This window comes from Neurospora tetraspora (assembly GCF_033439725.1).
Source record: "Neurospora tetraspora strain CBS 560.94 chromosome Unknown B0H65scaffold_4, whole genome shotgun sequence".
NCBI lineage: Eukaryota > Fungi > Ascomycota > Sordariomycetes > Sordariales > Sordariaceae > Neurospora > Neurospora tetraspora.
In genome coordinates this window covers 3,929,656-3,952,079 of record NW_026944386.1, presented here as the reverse complement: position 1 = coordinate 3,952,079, position 22,424 = coordinate 3,929,656, and the positions used below count along the sequence as shown (strand labels likewise).

Genomic DNA, 22,424 nt, shown 5'->3' with positions numbered 1-22,424 from the left:
CCTTAAAGAGGCAACGATGTGGCACAAAATGTATCAGTAAGTTGAAAAGGTGCAACCTCAGGCCTTTAGTGATTGCTGTTGTTAGTAGCCTCGGTAATCTAGTAGTGTGCCCACTGTAGGTAGACATCGGTACCTATCTCTGGTAGCCAGGGCAACTGTTCCTGCACTCCACTGTAACTGGAAGACGACTGCTCTTGCCTGCCATTGGCTAAAACGCATAGGGTGCCGTCTTAGTCAGCTAGGTCGCCCAGTCCCTGAAGACTTCTTACCCTGTTTGACCGCACAAAGAGGATGACTGATGGATTAGTTGGACAGAGGTGCCCAGTATGGTGAAGGTATGCTCGGAATTTTATAACAGACAGATTCAAGACATGCGCTAACATTATCCCAGACGACGAACTGCCGCTCGTGGTCACATGTTGGAAGCACTTTGACAAGGCCAGAACGAAGATCTTGAAAAGCATGTGAGTCAACTAAAAGACGAGTTGGGGGCCATGTGGGACTCACAAGAAAGGATGAAAAGAACATTTGGACTCTTAATCCTCCTAATCATGTTTCAGACAGCCGTCTTCCTTCGCAACTTCAGCGGCCAACCGCTAGCAACAGGGCCTGAAAGATGGTGATACATACATTGACCTCCTTGAACTCAAGCACCCGCGACTGCCTCGGATATCAGTGTTCACCTGGCCCAAATACACCAGCGTGATAATGACCTCGACATTCCTCCTCGTGTACCTCTCTGGGATTATATTGTATGCTCACGTGAGTCTTTCGCACAATGGTTCCTGACCCGTTCGACTCTGCGTCCTGGCTGTCATGTTCTGGAACACTTTCAGCCTCGAGGATTGCAACAGCGTCGTCCTCCCGAGTGCCATGTTTCGCAGAGTTGCTTGAGCTTCCGAGCCGAGTGTGCGGGTGCCCCATGCTAGAGGTACCTTTACTATCTCCAGCCAAGGTCTTCAGCGCCAAGGGCATATCGGACCTGTTACCGTACATGATCTTGTGCAGTAACGGACGCAAGAAAGGAATACAGGCGGCTATGATTGTCATGCATACCTCCGTGATCCCAAACAGCGCCTCGCGTCCTAGGATATACGTATCAGGCATTCCAGAATGCCCAAAAACAGCCTCCCAATGGTCCTTTGTCTTCAGCGCTGCTAGGATACTGGAACTAAACGCAGTTGTTAGCAACAGCATACGACGTGAGCAGGCCACCTGTCACCTACAAAAGTCCCAGGCTCATAGCACTGATGAGACCGATCTTTTCACGCTTCTTCATTTCCAAGTTCCAGAGCAACAAGGCGGGTACGAAGGATAAACAGAATGCCTGGGACACTTCCTATCAGTTTGAAGAGCTTGCATATCCACGGGCGGAATGTACTTACAACGACAGCCCCGTGGATTAAGACGGTGAGAGCCAAGATCTTACCGACCCTCTCGGGGACGCAGTTGTGATTATGCTGGGGGTCCTTTGCCCGATAGAAATTGCAATCGACATATCCCAGGACGGATGTGCCCATCACCAAGATAGTGGAGTGAATCGCCACCACCCAAAGAATGACTTTCTGCCATCGCTTCGAACAGACTCGGATCAAGGTGATGAAAAAGGACAGTTTTGAAAGGGCTGCTGCGCTTAGAGCCACGAACAGTGCGGTCGGCGTCCACGAGATCAAGGTTGGAACCTTTTTTATGTCGAGCTTAGCAGGAGGAATTCCCAGCCCATATTGCGTTGACCAAAGTATTATGGAGGTTTGAATAACCACAAGCACCTTCAAAATGACGAGTGTTAGTACTACCGTTCTAACACCATGACAAGAAGATGGCAGAGTGATGACATACCCAAGAAACGATCAACACATAGTCGTCTATGAAGAATTTTGCGTGTTTGAGGCGCTTGGAGTAAAACCTCAGGCATATAAAGACAATAGATAATATGAGGAAGGGGATCGTGGTGGCGAACATCGCCGGTACCATGGTCTTGGACATCTTTGAAGTTCTCGTTGCCTCTGCGATGAGTCTGGTTTTGCCGGGGAAGACAAATGTCGTTGAACACTGATGTTTCCAGGAGATCAAGGGTGACGAGAACAATGAGTACCGCCATCTTTATAACCAAGGTCAGTAAAGCAGCCCTACCCATCTCCACGCTGTTATTATTCCATCAATGCGTCTGGCAAATTCCGCTACAATGAAGCTAATTCTTGTTTGCTACCGCCCGCAACAAGTTGAAGATCGGGCCAAGCCAGTCCAGCCTCTCTTGCCTTTACCTGATAGAAGGGGGGGCTGTCATATTTTACTTGTCGTCGGACCTGTCACAATGTTGAAGAAACCGATTGTATGCAACTCACGAACGCCCGCAACCGTCGAATGTGGAGGACAGGACTCGGATTTGCTCGGGGACTGGAACCGAGGACAAAGGAAACGCCAACGAACCGGGCCTTGTGGCGCAAAAAACGGCCGCCCGTTGGCCGGATTGCGACCTTCTCATGAAGAACGAATGCCGTGGGCTTGCATAATCTCCAAGCCACAAGAGCAACAAAGTGTCCATTGAGCGGCAGTGAGCGGCGACGCGTTAGCCTGATGCGATTAGGTGGTGGGCATAGCAAACAAAGAACGACAGCCTACACAGTACAGCATCTTTTCAACATTTTGTCTTGGCCCACAACGCCACTTTGCCGGATTCCCATTCTTCGCTTAAAAAAACTTCCAGAAACACACGCAAAGCATCTTGAAGCGAGGCCAGATGCGCCACACCAGCCGAGCAGACAAATTGATCACACACCCGTCACAGCAAACTCTAACCAAATTCCTGGAAATCGAGCGAAGCGATTGCGCGGTCGCCTAAGATGGCGCAAGGGATAGACGCCACGGCAATCATTGGGTCTTGGAACACACACACCCCGCCTGGCGGTCTTGACCGGACTTCTTCGGACATTGCGGTTGCCTCAGAAGCGTTGGGGAAAGCGGCAGTATACCACAGTACACCATGCGCGGAAGAAGTAAAAACAATTCCGCTCCAATAATATTATTAAGTCTTCAACGCCCGCTGATCAACCGATTAGGTACTCCTGTCCAACCCTGACTTCCACCTCTAATGTATATATATATCATGATACGATCTTCTGAACTTCGACATCAGCCGCCAGCACCGTGTCCAATTCAACGTCCGAAGTAATTCGGGCCTTGTTGACCTGTCCCAACCTCAAGGACCGAGACACCATTGCCAGCTTCTTGTTGCTTGCTGACTACACCCCCGCCAGAGTGGTAACTGCTGTCCTTGCCGGTGATTCTGCGAATCAAGGGGCGGAAGAATGGGATGGAAGTGGCAGTGATGGTGCAGCTAACCTCCACGGATGCCAAAGTTGAAACTACACCTGCTGTGAAAGGATCTCTGTTGTCCTCGTACAGGAGCTCATGGTTCTTGACGATTTTGACAATTGACACTATTCCAGCCCTGACAGACGAGACCATGTCAGCAATACTCTCCCCTGACCCTACGGATCAAGTTACCGGATAGGCTGTGACTGACAATATACCAGTACTCATTGCACAGGCAATGGCCACTTTCTCCAGAGGCCTCATCTGCAACCGCCAGATGACTATTGTCGGGACGAGGGTGAATGTGAAATCCTGAATCTTGGATGTCAGCAACATGGTATGGTGGTAATATTCACATTGTCTTTTCACATTGCAGGGAAAGATGGTGAACAAAACTTACGACAATCGAGCCATAAATGCTGACATACAAAGCGTATGCATTGACATAGTGTTCTGGGACGCAACGATCCTTCGACACTAGATCCGACACTCCGCACACGTAAAACGACTGAAGAATGGTGGCAGCGAAGTATGAGACAACACAGCTTGTCATGAAGAACCAGAGAATGGCCTTTTTCCATGCTTTGGAAACGAGTCGAAGAAGAGTAACGAAGAAGGACAGCATCGAGATCCAGCGGGCGGTAAAACTGGCAAATGTCGTTGCTGGACCGTAATGCTTCAACTGTTCTCCCATGTGCAGAGTTGTGATCCACTCCCGACGATGGCCAAGTCCATAACGGGTCATCCAGAGCGCAATACCGATGGCTATTGTTCCAACCACCTAGAATAGAGGTAGTTTCAGTCAGCCTCACTTCCTCCTCCAGGCAATCCTGTTCGAGAACGAAAAGGGGCCAGATGCGTCACAGAGAGCAAACAAATACAGACATACCCAAGAAAGAATAAGAAAATAATCGTCCGGAAACCACCTCGCATGAGTAACCCGCTTCGAACAAAACCGGAGACACATGCAAGCCGTCGCCAGCACTTCAAACACGATCATAAGACCGAAAATCATGGGGACGTTTGAGTCCGTCATTTTTTGCAGCTTCTACCGTAGTCAACAGCTCTGATTATCTAGGTAAGGTCGGTAAAAAAACGGTGGAGGTTTGTATCAAAAGAAAACAAGAAGAAACAAAAGTGTAAGCGGCTTGCTCACATCTCAAACCAAACCAACCGACAGAAGAGGAAGACCAGCTGTACTTTAACCCCCATCTCGAAACCCTCAAGATCTCCAAACTCCTAAAGCGCATATATCCATCCATGTCTTAATCTTTCGTCCCTTACCTCTACTTCCCTAGGGGTAGCTATTTGCTTCCAATTGCTGCTTGCAAACTTTCTGCGAGCCGGGGCAACTTTCGCAACTATCGCAACTATCGCGACTTTCCGTTCCTGCTCAATTGCAAAGTTGCGCAAAGTTACGGCTTGTAATGAAGGGGTAACTAACCCAAGTCTCTAGCTCTCTCCAATACGCTGTAATCCGCTGCTCACCGCATTCCACACCCCCCTCTTCCCACGGGCTCCTCCCGTCCAAACTGTCTCGATGTTTGCTCGCCGCTTATACCGCCAGAACCGCCCCAGTCTCGGCGCCGGTACCCAGGTACGGCCCGGGCTTTGCTTGAAGCAGAGCCAGGCAGGTTGCAGGATGCCAGTGGATGCACAAATGGCGCGGGTGCGCCGTTACGTATGTACGACAGTCTCCCCGGCTTCTGTCGTGCAAGATCTCAGGTTGAGTGCGGCCTACCGTATAATCTCTGGAAATTGAAGTTGGGGAATGCAGGGTTAAAGGTGTCCGACAACCACGTACATGCTCTTCGACAACCGCCAAACGCATCTGGCAGACCTTCAACCCTGCGTCTTCTGCACGACACCGAACTTCAATTTCGAGAGTTGATGCGGTAACCGTATCGCAACGTTTGCACAGCATGTCTGTTGTGCGACGGTGCACAAGGGACGGTGAGATCCGGCGCGTGGCAGGCACGACAGACAGGCTCGGGGGTTGAGCTTGATCAGTCACTAATCGTTTTCTTGACGGCGAGAAGAGGCAGGTAGAGGTAGGTACTTGAAAGCCGGGGGAAAAGCTTCTTCAGCTTCGACTTTTGCTCCGCAATTTCGTCTGGATGTTTTCGGGAGTCGGACTTCACGACGCTGAATCACGATTTCACACCGCTGCGCATACTTCGCAACTGAACCGAATATCTCCGCACACTCAGCATTTTTTTTCGCGGGAAATTTACATCGCGGCATTCTTCGCATTAATCTGCGCCAGAGTTTGCCGAGGTGAGGTTGGGTTAGTGCAAAAGATTATTTTTTCACGAATTCATGTCCTCTCCGGGTCCGCACCGAGCCACCGATGTGGGGCTTCCGGGCCGGGGACTTGGCCCTAAACCGGACTCGCCGGACTCGCCCGGCAAGCGAATAAACTTAACTTCCTGCAACACTAGAACCTCCAAGCTTCGGTATCTTAAAACACTCCAAACTATCTGTTCGCAGCATGCACAAAAACCACCCCTTGCTTCTTGTCACTTCCCCCATTTCCCTCCCGCGAACCACTCTCACCACCTCTATCCCCATCCCCATCCAAACCCGCAACCGCATCATCATCGCCCGACTCACCCTCTCCTTCAACATCACACTCCCCCTCACTTCTAAGCAGCGACTCACCAGGCATTTTCCTATTCCCTCCTCCTCCTCCTCTTCCTCTTCCTCCCCCTCCTCCAATAGTCCCCCTCCCTTCCGCCGGCTCCGGGCTCCCACTCCCAGCCTCCTCATCTCCGTGTTGTTCCTTGGAAGCAGCGAACTTGCGCACCAGCGGTCGACAAAAGGGAACGCAAGCAGCTATGATTGCCGCGCTTACTTCGGCTTGAGATAATACTAGGACTACGCCGATGCCGTAGGTGTCCCCGTTTTCTTGGACTTTGGCGTTTACGACTGTTTTTGCTATGCCTATGGCGCCGGCACTGAAAGATAAAAAGGTGAGGTTAGCGGGTGGGTGTGACATGGGGAGGTGGCGCTTGGAGCTAGGTAGATGGCGGGTTACTGGGGAGGAGAGGTAAGGTAGGTGACTTACATAAAACCTAGGCTCATGGCAGAGATGATTATCAACCTTTGCCGCTTGTTGCCGATGTTGGTTCTCCAGATTACTATTGTGGGGGCAGCTGCTAGGGCAAAATCCTGGAGGAAACATCCCGTTAGTGTTCTGTGTTTTAACACGATATGACGATTAGCCCGAGAACCAGTTACTGACTATAAAAGCCTGATAAACACACTGAAAGGTCGTATAATGATAAACAACCTTCGCCCCAATACAAACCCCCTGACTCACAATCGGACTCGCAAACCCGCTAAACATGCACTGGAAGAACATAATCACGCTCATGACGAGCGTAAAAACCGTAGTCGTCACAAGCAAGAACCAAAGCGCCACAGTCTGCCATATTTCCACGTTTTCCACGAGTCGCAGGAGGGTCAGGCCAAAGGAGATCTTGCACAGAGCGGTGCTCCAAACGCCGAAGAAGAGAACGGGCGGTGACCACCGCAGGAGGGTGGGTAGTTTGGTGTTTAGGTAGTTCGGGTCTTTGGCGAGGATGTCCATAATGGGGACGGCGTAGCCGTAGCCGGTGAGCCAGAGGGCTAGGGATATGTAGACTAGTTCGAGGATCTGTTTTTTTTTTTGGGTTAGTGCATGGCTTTTCTTGACACTTCAGAGAACAATAAATGGGGGAGACCAAAGACAAAGCAATGGTGCAGGAGAGAAAGGAGACTTAGTAAGTACTCACCCAAGACCCCATCAGCATAAAGTCCTCCAGATAGTACCATTTGGCCCTCACCATGCGTTTGCAGTAGAATCGGAGACATATGAAGACAAGCGCAAGCAACTGGTAGGTGATGAAGCTGCCATACATCAATGGCACAGCACTTTTGCCCCGCGGGGGTGGCTTGCTCGTCGGCTGAGGGTCCATCTCTGCCTCTGGTTCGGTTTTGACGCAGAGAATAGGATGGATAGATAGAACACCTAAGAACAGCGATCGAAGAGCATTATACTTCACTTGAGTCAACTTACGCTGCTAGGCGCTGCGCAACGCGTCTGCGATTCAGCTCTGTATTTTCATTTTTTGCGTACCCTTCAAGCCTCCTACGTGAGCGAGCGGTCAAGTGCACGATGTCTATTCCAATCGCATTAATTGCATGTTGAGTCTGTCAAGTGTTCTGGGCTTGTGGGCTTGCATTTGATGGGATTTAGCAGGCAAACTGCCTATAAACACATCGAGGTCATCGCCACTTGGCTGGTGGGGGCCAGAGCATCTCGCTGTGACGCCTTGGAGGTCGTGATTCTTGATTCATAAACGGAACATGTAAAATAAATACGAGGAAACAAGAGTCAGACGACTGAGTGCTCCCAGCCACTCGAGGAAGGCATCTGATGTCGCGTTGTGACTATTTTCGAGCTTGAAGTGCCGAATCGTCTGGTTCGTGTCCTCAACATCGTTCACACGCGCTTGTTTGCCCACACAGGGGTTGAAAATAGTAGGTTACTAGCCGTTTAAAGGTAGGTCGGGCAGCCTTCATGAACTACTCATGAAGACGGGCCCCGTTTGCGTATTCCCGGTGCGCGCTAGCCGGCACATCTTTACTGATTCGATGCGGTCCTCGGTAGCTTCGATTTGATTGCGGTGCACATCAACGGTTTGAAATGTAACTTCAACAACCCTCAGGTACCTTCGGTACGGTACCCTTCCCAACCTGCCTCGAAGTCGAATGGGCCTTGAACAGGGCCGAAAGTCTGCTGGGCATTTCGGGGGGCGACGCTTATGCGGAATGTACACCAGCAAGCACAGGAGAGAAAAGGCTGTCGAAACAAGAATGGTTGAGGTTGACCGGTGTGCTTTCCCGCTCGTCAGGCGTTCTCGATAAGCCTTGGGATCCAGAGCTTTTGAGAGCCTGGGAACTCCCGTGAAGTTTATTTATGGCGTTTTCCCCCTTCATGAACCCTCCTGAAGGAAGCCAAGAAAGCACTTTCCATGATCCAATTGGTTCCCAACTTAAAGATTCGAACCGAAAGAGAAAAGAGGGCTGGTTCGTGTATGTATGTACACAAGCAACAGGCAAACATGTGCTAATTCAGGCAGGTGGCTGACTTCTCGCTGAATGGCTACCAATCGGCTGTGGTTAGCAAACAACACACACCTTGGTAACGATTCCAGCTCGCCGGCCTTACGCGCAGTTCGGAAAGACTCTAATCGCGCGGGAAATACCGGTCCAGTAGATGTCAGTCGACCTGTCCTGCCTGCCAACCTGCTTGTCATCAAGATTTCCGTTTCGGTCCCGTAGAGTAAGCGCACAGCTACTAGTGTATCTCCGCGATATATTCTGCCGATCATGTCTTTCCATCATTCCAGTTTTGCGTTGCTTTCCCATCTTCCTCGTCTTGGAGTTCGATTCGATTCAATTGCTCGAGAATCGACGGCGTTGACGTGCCGGCTGCCCAGGTGCGAGGGACGACTGGAACGGTGTAGCGGTGTAGCGGTGAAGTTGTAGGAGAATCTATCGGTCATGGCGGCTCAATATAGGACTCGGGAGATGTTTGGATGGACCCGAGCAAGTATGATGGCGTGCTGGATCTGCGAGGCAACAGAGAGAGGACTGCGGTGTTCTGTTAGCGACGTGAAAAGTTTCTCTAGGTTCAGAAGATTTGCCTGTTTGACTAACCGTGTTTGCATCCGCTTTGTCGCCTCACAGGGACGAGTTTTGGATCAACGACAGGTGCCATGCTGTGGACTGATTGTTCCAAAGTAATGAACGGGAGCATCTAAACAACAAATCGCGAGCGTGGTGTTGATATTCCTGAGTGTCTTCTGTCTCTTTTGGAGTTGTTGATGGAAAGTGCAAGCGAAGCGGCAGACCCCGCGACGGGAGAGTGCAGCTGCCAGGTGTCGAAGCTAACTGGGGCTGCTGGAAGAATGGAATACAGTGCCTGGAATAGGCGCAATAGGCGCCCGGGCTGGGAACGGGCAGCTAGGGCAGTTCCAGGGGCAGGCATGAGCTGCCCCAGCGACCCACTAACAGCCCTATGGGTGGGCGACGAATCAGTGCCCCTGGGGCACAAAAGACGGGTTTTTTTTTTCACTTGTAAATTCTTGCCCCGGTTTCTTCTAAGAACCACATCTTTTATAACCCTGTATGATCTACAATGGTATTCTATCCCAAATGCCCATTTTATCTTCCCTTTTCCTAACCCTTTTCTTATACCGCCATCTCCGGCCCATAACCCCCCGCACAATCCCCATCCCGCTTCCCATCGGACTCGGACTCGCCCAAGCTTCCAAGCCTCCTATGCCCCGCTGCCTTCCGATAACACCCCGCCAACCCTCCCATAGCCACCGACCTGCATGGTGGTGTACTACCATCAGACCCATTTGACTCCTTGCTAGCTTCCCTGGTAGTAAGCTTTTTCACCAGCGGTCGACAGAACGGAACGCAGGCGGCAATGATAGAGGCGCTGACTTCTGCCTGGGAGAGAACGAGGACCACTGCTATTTTGTATGGGTTGGTGGTGCCTCGGAGTTGGGAGCACAGAGCTGTTTTTGCTATGCCTATAATTGCGGCGCTGTGAGGGTGGTGGTGTTAGAGGTTGGCTCTGAGATGTCCAGGCACGAAGCGGTTCAATGATGGAGGGGGGAGGGGGATAACATACATGAAACCAAAGCTCATGGCGAAGCTGATGGTGAGTTTTTGGTGAGTGTTCATGTTAAGTCCCCAGACTACCATTGGAGGGAATATTGAGAGGGTGAGATCCTGAAAGTGTAGGCCTCAATTAGTAGATACTCACTCATGATGCGAAGATGCTACCTAGCCGAGGATGAACTACTACTTACCATGAAAATCTGAATGGCACAAGCAAACCCGGTATACCCAAACACAATCTTCGGACTTATACAGACAGTACTCTGCCCAAGACTCGGGAAATATCCCAACCCGCAAACGAAGAAGGGAAGGAAGATCAGAGGGATGGCCGTAACGGTGCTAAGCGTAATTGACACCCAGAGCGCCAGCCTCTGACACGGTTTGATGACGAGCCGCAGGAGGGTGAGAAGAAAAGACAGCTTGGGGGCTACGGTTCCCACGGTTCCAAGCATGGCCATGACCGGCGTCAGCCGGAGCAACGTCGGCAGCTTGTCCTTGAGGTAGTTGAGATCTTTCGTGACGAGATATTCGAAGGGGACACCTTTGCCGGCATACCCTGCCAGCCAGAGGACGAGGAAGACGTATGCGAGTTCGAGAAACTGCTCCCTGTTAGTCCCCAGCTATTCTTGTCATCATGACGGAAAAGATGAAGCCTTACCCAGGAGAAAATCAGCACGTAATCGTCTACATACCACGGAGCCTTCGCGATGCGCTTGCCATAGAACCGGAGACAAACAAAGAACAATGCAAGCAACTGGTAGGTGATCAAGCTGCCAAACATCATGGCACCGCGGTGTTACCCATTGAGGACGGCTCCTCCGTGCGCTGGGCCTCAGGCTGCATGTTTCTTGCGGTTCAGCGAAGGGGAAGTTGAAATGGAATGCTCGTGAAACAACATGGGAATCCCAACCGGAGACCCAGACGGAAGAACGGGATACTTAACGACGTTGTGCATCTCATTTTCAATCTCGATTTTCCCACATTTCGATCCCGTCGCGATGTGCTAGCTGACAGATGTCACGATGAGGCAGCCCTACGGATTTTACCGTCCCCTATTGCAACATTCGATGAGGCGCCTCGGAGTTTATGTTTGCTTGTGTTCGGTCCCGATCCCGCAGGTTTAAGGGACCGGATATCTCTCCGAGATCGCCATATAATGCCAGACACTTGTTGGGACTGGTAAAAGAATGTGGTATCCAGGAACTGAGAGTATGCCGTCACTAACGGAGAACACGATTGATGATCACCTAGACAACTAGACTAGGAAATTGCCTGTTGTCCAAGAAAGCCGAACCATGAAAGATACGTCGCAAGAAGACACATTCATCGCAGGACTGCGCAAAGTGCAGCGTTTGAGAGAAAGAGCACTTCTGACTCCATGTGACCGATATTCAACCGCGCCGCACGGCGCGGTGTATGCAAAACACGATAATTGTGTTATTGGTGGAATCATATAAGCTGTTGGAACGGGACGGAATTTCAACACCTCCTCCAGAAAGGGACAGTGGCCGAGCGGTGTGGTGCGCAACACTGCTAAACACCCGGGGCTCGGGGAATCGCCTGTGAAACCCTGGCGGTGATCCGCGTTTGCTCTAGACTGCCTGCGGGCGGCCAGGAGCCGAGGCGTTAGGCCCCCGAGTAGTACTGCTAGCTGGCGTCTTCCGGCTACGCAAATAAGGCCCTTCTACTCCTTTCCAGTTGGCTTTACGTCCTCCGTTCGGCTCACGATCGAGCCCTTTCAACTTTTTTCGCCCCCTTTTTTTCCATTTTGTTGTTTTCATCCGATCTTGCCCTTGAGAGGTAGGTCAGATTCTGCATGATCGTGTTCCTGACCGGCTGCCCGGATTATTGACCCGGTAGGCGCTAATCGTTGGCGCCCGTCCACTAAGAAGCTCTGGTGTTTCAGTTAATTGCGGTGCGCATCAACGGTACGAAATGCAACGTCCGCCGTTGTGCTAGGGGCAGATGAGTAAGGCTGGTGGGCTGGTAGGGTCGCCTGGCCAACTGCCATTCTGGAGCACAAAAATCACAATGGCAAACTTGACAATGGGCCAATGCTTCAGCTTGTTCGCTGCTGACGCCTCGGATATAGATAGATACAAGCCGCAGGTGACCATGTGCTAGCTAAGTCGGGTGGCTTGACTGCTGACAGGTTCGATAGGTCAACCATTGGCTGGAAATGGCAAACATCAACGCGGTATTGCGACATGGGGGATGGTCATCGATAGCCGACTCGTCCAGTTTGTGAGAATTTACGAGACAATGACCATTCTAGACTCTATGCCCATCGGTCTTGGTTGGGCACGGAATTTTTGATCAGTCATCAGGACTCTTTCATTCCCACAACGTGACTGACTGCCCAGTTCTGAACCTGGGATGTTGAGCTCGTGTTGTTTTGCCCGCCCTCTATCGTCTTTGAAGATCGAGGTGGAGTTGGTGGAGAATGTATGAAGACATCGGTCGCGGATGGCGGTAAAGGCAGCACAGTCAGCCTCAGGGAATGTTCCGGAACATATTCCGGAGATGATCCAACGGCTGGCTTCGCAGACAACTTTGTCCAAGCTTCCATTTCCCTTCGGGCTCTTTTTTTTTTTCTTCTTTTTTTTTTTTTGCGCCCTAAACTCCCTTGCTTCCTCGGGCTTCTCTCATAGTGCTCGGTGTTTGTTTCGGTCCCGGAAATGCATCTTCGGTCGAGCATAAGATGGCTAGTCACCCCTCGCCCTTCCCAGCACCGAGTCCTGGGTTTGGTTGTTGGACCAAAACGCATCATTTTTGTTGCCCCGTCGACGGCTTCGCCTTCATTTTTCTCAATAATGACTCAGCAGACACCTTTCTTCGACAACCAGGAGGTCATCCTTTGCGTTTTATGGGTTTTGATCGAAGCTGACACTGGGATCAGAACCGGCGGCATGAAACGAACCCGTCGCTGTAGCTGATTGCTACCACCTTTTCTCTGGATTCCGTGTCGTTGCCACCATATTTGTCGATTTCTATATCGCCTTGCATACCCTGTCGACCGCTCTTCCGTTCGAGACCATTCGTGATGGGAACCGTATGGCGTAATGTTATCGCAAGATAACGGATGTCGGTGTACGAGGCATGAAAGAGTCGGGCGGTAGCCGAACTGAATTTGTGAACACGAAGTGTTACGATATCCAGAGACGTTGGAAGTCAGAGGGGCGCTGGACGGGAGAGAAACTACAGTCGTCTTGTTGCGTAGGTAGGTAGGTATCGGGTCTGAGCATATGAGGCGTAGGATCGAAACTGCAGATTGGAAGATGGTGGACGAGGAAGGATCGAAAAGTCGAGGGAGGCATCGAGAAAGGTGTGGAAGAAGAAGTTGAATATGGTGATGAAGGTAGTTGGTCACTAGCTTGGGTTGGCGTTAGCGTTGGAGGATGTGCGAGGAATCAGGCGATTGGGTGCAATCGACTCACCTTGTTTGATCGCGATAAACTATCATCCAGCCCTCGTATCAGATGCTCCAGTTGATACAGTCGTGTATATGAATTAATTCCGGGAGTCGACAAAGTGCAGTTTTTGTCTTCAAACGCAAAGTTGGTGATGATATTGCCGAGTGTCTTCCATGATTGTTTTGTTGTGGAAGAAGGGAAAGCTCAAGAGCTCGAGTGGCAGCTGCGGCGGGGGCTTAAGTTTCTAGACTGATCAATGAACCCATTGACGTTGTGAACAAGGAGTCGCTCAAGAAACGGGAATTTTGAGACCTCTGAGGTGCCTGAGAAACTGAGAAGAATAATAGAGCTGTGGGAAAGAAGATTGAACAAACCAGAGCTGGTATACTGATCAAGAGCTCCACTATCCCGGATCGGAATGTGGACGGACGGGAAGGGACGGACGGGAAGCTGGCCCCACATCCCACATCGGCGCTCGGAAGTCGGACCAGCTCCGGATCGACCTGCATCAACATGACTTCTAGGCCATTCTGACGACAACATTGAGAAAATAAAAACGATGATGTGTGATGTTTCAGTCTAAATTTGGTTCATGTCAGTTGTCAGGTATCTGATCTGCTTCTTCTTCGGCTTCCCTACCCATCTTCCCGGTGCGCGGACCGATGGTTGCCAAATCCATTCGAGGCAAGCCGTAGGAGAAATCTCGAGCAGTTTGTATGGCAAACCTCAAGGAAAACGGCGCCTTTGAGGTCTTTGCAGTTTGAAGCGGCCCCGCAAGTAACGGCATGATCGGCATGATCCGAAACCTGGAGAAGGAGCCGTATGCACAGCAAACCATTATTGCACCCACAAAGTTTGCCGCGAGTACACTAGTGGATATGAAAATAGCATTGTTCATGTCGGCGTCCGTGGCGTTCCTGGTTTGTGATCGAGCTCAAGACAGACTAGTGTAAAGTCCATGTTTGTTAAGCCGGTTTGGTCATATCAAGCTGCGAAACTCGATGGGGTTCGAGGTCTTCTGCGAGATATATGCTGAATATCTGTAGCAGAATGATACGTTACAGGTTTTCGAGAGCTTTTTAGCTTAGTTTGTGAGAACAGAATGGCCTGGCCAGCCTCTGTCATTCAACATAGGGGTGAGAGGTGGTTAGCAAACACCGCGGAGATCCCTGCAAGAAGGTTGCGCCTTGGACAATGAGAGTTTCATGAGACTGTAGGAGCGTGACCTACGAGGTTCTGTATTGGACGCCTCCGCTTCCAACTTTGATCGCAATCGTCATTGTATGTGCAAACTCGTCAAATGAGGAACGCAGTCCATTGACGCCGCGAAGCAATGGAAAGGAGGCCTATGTTAGCTTCTTTGAGGTTGAGGTTATATAGTTGACTGGAAGCTGCCCGCTTAATCAACCTCAAAAGAGTCAAGATAACCGAGAGACATTCCACAAGTTCTCCATCTCGACATTCATCGTGCCAATTGGGCTCATCGCTGGATTCGGGCAAACCGCTCTGTTGTATACCACTCGCTTTGTACAACAACGAACCGCCAAAGTCTGGGAAAATGGGCAAAGATAAGGATGCATTGGGAGTACTCTTTGGGGGTATGATAACCTACCTTGTTGTTGCCCTTGTCTTCATTTGCCTCAGATTCTACTCCAAGCGCATTGCGAAGTCGAAGTTCCACCTGGATGATTGGGTACTCGTTCTCTCCTTTGTAAGTCCTTTTCCCTTTGTCAATTCCATGTCTCTTCAAGACCTCCCCTTGGTTGATGGCCCTGAACAATGCCTGTGAAGTACGTACCTAACACCGATAAAAGATCATAGAGCTCATATACACGGTCATAGTCCTCTGGCAGACGAACAATGGCCTTGGCGTGCCCGTCGAGAAGCTAATAGCTAGCGGTGACATGGTCAAGGTCATGCAGAAGGTGGTCGTCCTCCTCAAATGGTCCCCGATCATGGAACTCTTCGCAGTCTTAGGCACCGCCGTCTCCAAACTTTCCTTCTGCATTACCCTCCTTCGGCTCGTTGTCAAGAGATGGCAGAAGATCGCAGTTTGGTTCTTGATCACCACCTGCACAGCCATCACCCTGGGCATCTCCATCATCTCCTTCTTCCAGTGCACCTTTCAGGCGATGCCGAATCCACTTCTGGGGGAAAACAGTTATTGCGTCAAGCAGCAGAGTGTAAAAACGTATAACACATTCTCATCTGCTTACCATGTGTTTATGGTAAGTCAGCCCGACAGCCAATCCCGGATTCTTGTTCTCACATGTTTATTGCATAGGACTTCGCCCTCTCTTTGGTTCCCACCCTAGTGATCTGGAGATTGAACATGGAGGACCGCCGAAAGATCAGCATCATATCCGCCATGAGTTTGGGCTTCATGTAAGTTGCAAACCTGTCGCTCCTGGCCCGTTGCCTGGCTCCGAATTTCATGACTGATTATCATCTCTCAGTGCCGGAGGCGTCGGACTTGGCAAGACAGTCATGAACGCCACCCTCGGTGACAACGGCACCTACAACATCGCAACGATGCTAGTCCTGGTTCAAGCCGAGATCACGGCCACGATAGGAGCCGCTTGTGTTCCCTTCTGCAGCCCGTTGGTGCGCAAAATCAGGGCCAGAATGAAGGGGGAGAGTTACGATCCTGAGGCTGGAATCGCTGGATCTGGACCCAGACCGGTGCCCTTGGCTATGGGTGTTTTGCAACGCAATCGGCAGAGCAAAGGACATGCGAGGCTTGAAAGTTCGAGTGATTCTTATACTCAGCCGTCGACAGGTAAGGAGGACGACTCGGTTGCCATCCTGGAGGTTGACAGCGGAATGCAGCGCTGATTGATCTTGTTGTCGAGTGTCTTTGATAGTGTCCATGCCCGTGGTTGCGTTCAGTTTGGTTGGCCAGTTTGTGTAGGTTCGAATGTCGAGGAAGACGGCAGGAGACGGCAGGAGACGGCAGGAGACGGGAGGCGTTTTAAGTACAGAGCGGTCAGTGGGCAGGCCCCGGAAGCGGACTCGCCACACCCGTCCCGAAGCCAGGTCATCTAGAAACGAAGAATTGAAGGCGAAAATGGGAATGACTGGCGGAGTTCATGCTTCTCTGGAAGAAGAATCGAGCAGAGGGATTGCTCAGCAAAATTTAGAATAAACACAGCATTTAAAGGTATGGTCGGTCACGACTGCCACATGGACTCTCGTGCATTCCTTCCCAGGCCCATCCGCCCACCACAATCCAGATTGAACGTGACTTCCGAATCTAGGTATAGAAAGTGAAAGAGCTGACATCATGTAATGCCCTTGAGTTCCATTGGAAACATCCAAGTAATCTGAAAACGCAACAAGATCGTGACTGCCATTAGTCCCGACCATCTTCGAGATTAAGCATGTGATTTCATTCGTTCGGCAGCTCCGCAAATCAGATAGCAACGCAACGCTCCAAAGTTGTAGCCAACTTTGCGAACTGCTACAGGTACGCTGATCTTCCCTCAAAGAAAGATAGATTCAATATCGACTTTCTGGTGTTAAGAATGCAGCATTGTCGAGAAAGCGTAAAGTGACGATAACGAGTTGTGGCTTGGGATGTCTCGCCGCAAGGGATAGAAATTGGTTGTTTGTTTGCTTTTAGTCCAGTTGAGAAAACATCAAGATCTTCTCAAACATACCCCGTCTTGTCGATGAGAAAACTGCCTGCAGTCTTTCCAGCATTCAAGACAGTCCATAAACATATATACGGACTGAGAGATGGGCAACCCCTTTTCACTAGCGGCTTCAGTTCCTCTCAGACAGCTAGATACGGTTCTTGAACCGTTCAACTTATAAGGCGCCGTGTTCCTGGTTGTTTGGGTTTTATGAATGGGTTTGTTCCTACTTCCTCGCACAGGTTTCTATTCCAAACACCGTCAAAAAATCGTCTTGACTCTCTTACTTCTTCATCCAACACAATGCCTCAACCACTCGGGGATACGGGACGAATGGTCGAAACTGCAATACCGACTATGGCTAGCAGCATGATTGTATTTCACGTCCTTGCCACTGTTTGCATGTCCCTGCGATTCTATTCGAAGCGTATTTCGAAGACCAAGTACTTTCTTGACGATTGGGTCTTGATTGTTGCCTGGGTAAGAAAGTCCCTCCCACCAGCAAGTACTGGTATCTACGAGCCTGGAGAACGCCTGAAGCTAACATGTAAAAGGTTATAGCCACTGCTTATATCGTTCTCGCCCTCTATGACACGCAGTACGGGCTTGGCTTCCATACGAGCGACATCAAAACTTTAGGTAAAGCAATTTATTGGCCGATGTTCGACAAAAACCACGTCTTTCAACTTCCGTTGTTGTTCACGGGCATTACCATTTGCTGGGTTTCCAAGCTCTCGTTTTTTATCACGCTTCTTTGGCTGGTTAGAAACAAGACGCAGAAGACCGTCCTTTGGATCGCAATGACAACGAGCTCGGTCTTTCTTTTTTCACTTTCCATCGTTCAGCCCTTTGCCCAATGCGGGAGCGTCTTGGTCGCGCTCTTGAATGAGGATGACAATACACACTGCATTCCACGGACCATAACCGTACCAATGACTTTGGCTGCATATGGTTTCGCCGCTCTTACGGTAAGCTTGTCCCGCCATTTTCTCCCATTTTATTCTCGAACATGGTACCTTACACATGGCCATCATTTGGCTGGTTTTCATTGCTAACCTGTCTTGCCTTCCATTAGGATTTCTTGCTATCCATGGTTCCTACACTAGTTGTATGGAAGCTTCAAATGCAGCGGCAGCAAAAGATTGCCATCATATGTGCTATGAGCACTGGATGCTTGTGAGTTTCCTCTTTCCAGTGTTTGCATCAACGTAGCTGGAATTTCTGTTATACTGTATACCTAGGTAGCATTTGCCAGAACTCGCTAACATCTCTCCAGAGCCGGGGTTGTGGCAATCCTCAAAGTCCAAAAAACCTACGAAACGTTCTTTCTCGGTCAACAAGAACTCTACGCAGCTGGCTTGGGAATTGCTTTGAACTCCGTCGAAGTCAGCTGCACAATCATAGGCGCTTCCATACCATTCATCCGACTTTTGGTACCCAAGCTTACAAGGGAAAAGAAGAGGCCTGACGGGGAGGTCATGGCTATGGGTGTTTTGCAAGATAATCAGCAGAGAAAGGTAAAGTCGTGGTATGGGAGTCCGAGCGGTGGTTCGAGCGGTGGTTCGAGCGACTTTTATAACAAGCACTCCAAGGACGATGATTCAGTTGCTATTCTGGAGGTTGAAAGAGGGATGCAAAACTAGAAGGCAAGGGGAACTACTGTACTGGGTCTCAGTGCTGTCAGCCAAGTCCAATCTGAACATGGCGTCTGTGCCCTCAACTCACTAGAATCACTCCTCATTTTCGACCAGATAATGCGCCCGAACTGCCTGAAAAATGTCAGATCCCGGAGTATGAAGACCCAAAGAGCCGCTCCGGGTTTCCATCAACGGAATATTGAATGCATGGTAATATAATTGCTGAGCGTTTCCGATGATGGCGATGTCACTGCGTTCGTGCGTTGTTGGAACATGTCAAGAGGATGCCGGGGAACAGCCCGGGCCGCTATAGGGCTGCCCCTGTGCCTGCTTGTGACGTAATGCGCTGCAGGCGCGGGCGGCGGGCCGGGGGACTCTGTCTCATCAGGGGCACGACGGGATCACGGCTGCGGGGATCTCGAACACCAACATGGAACAAAGTGCATCACCATGCCACAACCCTTTCACCCCTCAAAGCGTCGTTTCACCAAAGTTATTCTCCCAAAACCAGGGGTCGATACCGCCGTTTAGCTGGGTTACTTCCAGAGTCTTATATGCATACTAGATCTAGAGGTAAGTAGTGACTGCTGCGATGCACATTTCGTCGTGGAAACAAAATTCAATTGCAGTGCCAACTACCTCTAACTTTCTCCCTTAAAGGAACAGAAGGTTCGATTCAAGCATCGAGTTGAAACTCGAGCCTCAGCTCACCAAATGCAAAGTCCTGGCTGTTAAAAAGGGGTAGTAGACCGATCATTTCTGCCATAGTTAAGCTCGGCTCTCACTAACAGAGGTACTTCTGATACAGGAACGCCATCCTAGCTTCTCAGCTTGCTGCAGTCACTAGATTAAGAAGCTACTATGGCTGAATCGTGGTTTCCGGGCTCGTGGTGGTCATCGTTAATGAGGTCTGTTGGTCATGATGACGCAGTCACAGAATGAGAGCTGAGTGAGCGAGAGCAAAGGAAAGCACCATGTTACTCACATTGCTCATCACCTCAGGTTGTGAGTTCAGGCACATTGATTTTACATGAAGTTGAGCACCCCAACCCTTTCCTTCCGTGACTCTCACTTGCCAGCAACACTCGGCTAACCACCACCTTTTTTAAGTTCCCGGCGGGCCATAAACGTTCCTTCTTTCTCCCCGCGCCAGTAGTAGCTACACGCACATCTCATCCGATCGATCGGCTTCGACAGTTACTTCCTCGAAGATGGCCCCTCAAGCCCACCACTCACGCTTCCGGATCGGAGAATCGGCAGCTGCTGTCACCTCAGGCACGACAAAGTCGGTACAAGACTCATAAGTCTGAGCCTGTCCGAACCAGTACCACTGGAGGACGCTATTGCAAAGCCACTGCAGTTAGAGACCGAGTGAACCGACGATGCTGGGTTACGATGGAAGGAACAACATACCAAACACCAGCCTGACTACACCTTCCTCCCAGGTTATCCGGGATCTTGACCTTAAAATCCGTATGATTCTTCGGCGGGTTTGACGAAGCCGCGTAACCACTCGGCCAAGCTAGCAACGGCGATCCAATTGCCGAGTTGGTGGTCGTATCAACGACGCTGACGTTCGCATACTGCTCTTATCATTAGCATCACACATCACTCATCCTCCAAATCCATCGCCAACATCACCTCAGCCCGCCGCAAAAGCGAAAAACAGAAACAGAAAAACATATCCCCGCATGCGGAATCCTAATCCAGACTTTATACACAACCTCCTGCCCTCCTACATACTGCTGCACACCAGCCTTGTTATCCCCAAACTGATAGCCCTTGCACAGCCAGAGGTTGCAGTTCTTGGCGTTGTACCCGTCCTTGAGGCCGCCGGGGTTGGCCCTAAGTAAAGCTTCGGGGTAGCTGGTGTTGTCGGCCTTGTAGAAGTTGGCCATGGTCTTGCCGCAGGCGGCGGCGGTGGCGTCGCCGGGGGAGCGGGTGGGTGGGTTTTGGACTAGGCCGTGGGCTGTGGCGCCGGAGAGGAGGCCCAGGAGGGAGACAAGGCGGAGGAGGGGGAGCTGCATTTTGTTGGTGTTGAAGTGGATAACGATGGTGGGTGGAGATACTTGGAGTGCTGTGGCGGGTATCAACGTTGCTTGTTGGTGGTGAACAGCTGGTCCTTAAATAGGTACTTACCTGCAGGTACGGCTCGCCTACATCAGAAGGCATATCGAGGGTGTAGAAGCGGGATCACAGCTCCATGCGGTTTTGCCTAATACCCCTGATTTCTGGCAAGCATCCAATCATGATTGGGGCGCATATGATGGATATCTACAAGGTGTTATGCGGACAGATCGTTCATTCCGAGCGTGTATGTATGTCTTGTTCGGCAAACGCTTCTCTTCCATCTCTCTGTTCACTGACGTCTACCAAACCAAGGGATAGATCTACACGAAACCAACTCAGCAACACTGTGTTCGAGAGTGGCTCTCCTCTTAATCACCATCTTGACGTATCCATCGGCTAGTTAGTCTTCCCGACTAGACTCCCCTCTTTCGCCTCCATTCTAGAAAGCTGATCAACCGCGCTCGAAAAGTTGGCAATCCGTCCACTCGCCAAATCATGGCTCCACTTCCCCTTACTCTGATGGATGCTAAACCTACTAGCCACATCAGCCGGGTTCGTCGGCGGGCTACGGGACTGCGCATAGGCGAACGGAACCGCGCTGCTATTGGGATCCAGCTTGGTGGTTCCCCAAGCACTCGCGCCCTTGGCGAGAGCGTTGAGTGTCCAGTGCGTCGCGTTGGCTCCGGACCCCGCGAGGACCTTGTAGCTGACGTCGTTGGAGACTTGCGGGTAGGTGCGGGCTGAGGCTTTGCGGCTGGAGGCGATGACGGAGGATTGGTAGGGCCAGGCGACTAGGAGGGGGTTGTTGACCACTGTTTTTTGTTTGGTGTTAGAGATTTGAGAGTGTCGTCGGGTGTGGGATGGAATGACTTACTGACGCCTCCCCATGCGAGACCTGCCCAGCCGACGGCCTTGGGAGCAACGATTTGCAGCAGGACGTCAAAGTTGCCGGCGGTCGCGTTGTCCGGGATGGCAAACCGGTAGGCGATCTTCTCGGGACTGATGAACTCGGAGTAGCAAATGCTGGTTGAGGCGTCGCAGTACTTGGCTGCTACATGTACTGTGTCTCGAGACTGGACAACAACGGGTTTGGCGAAGGCGGCGTTGCCTAGTAGGGCCAGGAGGGTGGCGGCGAGTTGGGAGAGACGCATCGTGACTGACTGCTGAGAGTTCAGTTTCACACAGTGATGACATGGAAGGGGAAGATACTGTGAACACGAAGTGATGGATGGTTTCGGACCGGACCGACTCGATGAGCTCTTCGCCGTCCTTATAGCGGAGAAACGACCGTGCCGTCTTGACCGGACATGGGAACGCATAATGTTTATCCGGTCCCGCTACCAATGTTGTTTGCCGTCTGGAGTATGGACTTCTCCAACATGATGTTACCTTGTGTTGGTACGTTGTTGACGGATGAGGAAGGTCCATTGCAGGTGAGCGCGTTGGCCGATATCACAATGCCGTTTGGCCTGAGATCAAGGGTCAGAGGAATCACAAACACGGATTCGCCTCGTCGTTTAAGATGGAACGAAACCGTTTTGATTCTAAGATTAGAATTGCTTGGTTTCGCACACGAGACCTTGAGACCGGGTTGCTCGTTTGCTGTCGACCAGCTTGGCTTGAGTACCGCGAGCTCAAAACTCCGGACCAGAATCGCAACTCTCAGTCCTACC

The 22,424-nt window shown here is 50.9% G+C and overlaps 8 protein-coding genes across 8 annotated transcripts; 2 read left to right on the top strand and 6 right to left on the bottom strand.

The window, feature by feature from the left end:
- Window positions 1-672: 672 nt before the first annotated feature.
- B0H65DRAFT_427193 (uncharacterized protein) lies at window positions 673-1,986 on the bottom strand (the record flags this gene model as incomplete). The annotated part of the gene is made up of 4 exons (XM_062824672.1): window positions 673-1,171; window positions 1,227-1,327; window positions 1,386-1,769; window positions 1,840-1,986. The coding sequence occupies 4 exons, from the start codon at window positions 1,984-1,986 to the stop codon at window positions 673-675; spliced, it is 1,131 nt and encodes a 376-aa protein (XP_062682140.1).
- Window positions 1,987-3,156: 1,170 nt separating this feature from the next.
- B0H65DRAFT_574539 (uncharacterized protein) lies at window positions 3,157-4,351 on the bottom strand (the record flags this gene model as incomplete). Its single annotated transcript, XM_062830583.1, has 4 exons — window positions 3,157-3,451; window positions 3,527-3,627; window positions 3,716-4,096; window positions 4,205-4,351. The coding sequence occupies 4 exons, from the start codon at window positions 4,349-4,351 to the stop codon at window positions 3,157-3,159; spliced, it is 924 nt and encodes a 307-aa protein (XP_062682139.1).
- Window positions 4,352-5,791: 1,440 nt separating this feature from the next.
- Window positions 5,792-7,325, bottom strand: B0H65DRAFT_525512 (uncharacterized protein; the record flags this gene model as incomplete). The annotated part of the gene is made up of 4 exons (XM_062828834.1): window positions 7,092-7,325; window positions 6,560-6,973; window positions 6,383-6,486; window positions 5,792-6,272 (listed from the first exon to the last, which is right to left on the bottom strand). The coding sequence occupies exons 1-4, from the start codon at window positions 7,272-7,274 to the stop codon at window positions 5,792-5,794; spliced, it is 1,182 nt and encodes a 393-aa protein (XP_062682138.1). The 5' UTR covers window positions 7,275-7,325.
- A 2,143-nt stretch (window positions 7,326-9,468) lies between these two features.
- On the bottom strand, window positions 9,469-10,780 carry B0H65DRAFT_558407 (uncharacterized protein; the record flags this gene model as incomplete). The annotated part of the gene is made up of 4 exons (XM_062830100.1): window positions 9,469-9,905; window positions 10,014-10,107; window positions 10,188-10,595; window positions 10,655-10,780. The coding sequence occupies 4 exons, from the start codon at window positions 10,778-10,780 to the stop codon at window positions 9,556-9,558; spliced, it is 978 nt and encodes a 325-aa protein (XP_062682137.1). The 3' UTR covers window positions 9,469-9,555.
- A 4,187-nt stretch (window positions 10,781-14,967) lies between these two features.
- Window positions 14,968-16,244, top strand: B0H65DRAFT_509220 (uncharacterized protein; the record flags this gene model as incomplete). Its single annotated transcript, XM_062828291.1, has 4 exons — window positions 14,968-15,120; window positions 15,224-15,637; window positions 15,694-15,794; window positions 15,866-16,244. The coding sequence occupies 4 exons, from the start codon at window positions 14,968-14,970 to the stop codon at window positions 16,242-16,244; spliced, it is 1,047 nt and encodes a 348-aa protein (XP_062682136.1).
- Window positions 16,245-17,401: 1,157 nt separating this feature from the next.
- B0H65DRAFT_574529 (uncharacterized protein) lies at window positions 17,402-18,901 on the top strand (the record flags this gene model as incomplete). Its single annotated transcript, XM_062830582.1, has 4 exons — window positions 17,402-17,524; window positions 17,599-18,012; window positions 18,120-18,220; window positions 18,321-18,901. The coding sequence occupies 4 exons, from the start codon at window positions 17,402-17,404 to the stop codon at window positions 18,685-18,687; spliced, it is 1,005 nt and encodes a 334-aa protein (XP_062682135.1). The 3' UTR covers window positions 18,688-18,901.
- Window positions 18,902-19,900: 999 nt separating this feature from the next.
- B0H65DRAFT_509203 (uncharacterized protein) lies at window positions 19,901-20,708 on the bottom strand (the record flags this gene model as incomplete). Its single annotated transcript, XM_062828290.1, has 3 exons — window positions 19,901-20,021; window positions 20,095-20,264; window positions 20,394-20,708. 3 exons carry the CDS (start codon window positions 20,706-20,708, stop codon window positions 19,901-19,903), a joined length of 606 nt encoding a protein of 201 aa, XP_062682134.1.
- A 332-nt stretch (window positions 20,709-21,040) lies between these two features.
- Window positions 21,041-21,902, bottom strand: B0H65DRAFT_442879 (uncharacterized protein; the record flags this gene model as incomplete). Its single annotated transcript, XM_062825602.1, has 3 exons — window positions 21,041-21,147; window positions 21,267-21,563; window positions 21,626-21,902. The coding sequence occupies 3 exons, from the start codon at window positions 21,900-21,902 to the stop codon at window positions 21,041-21,043; spliced, it is 681 nt and encodes a 226-aa protein (XP_062682133.1).
- Between the last annotated feature and the right edge of the window lie 522 nt (window positions 21,903-22,424).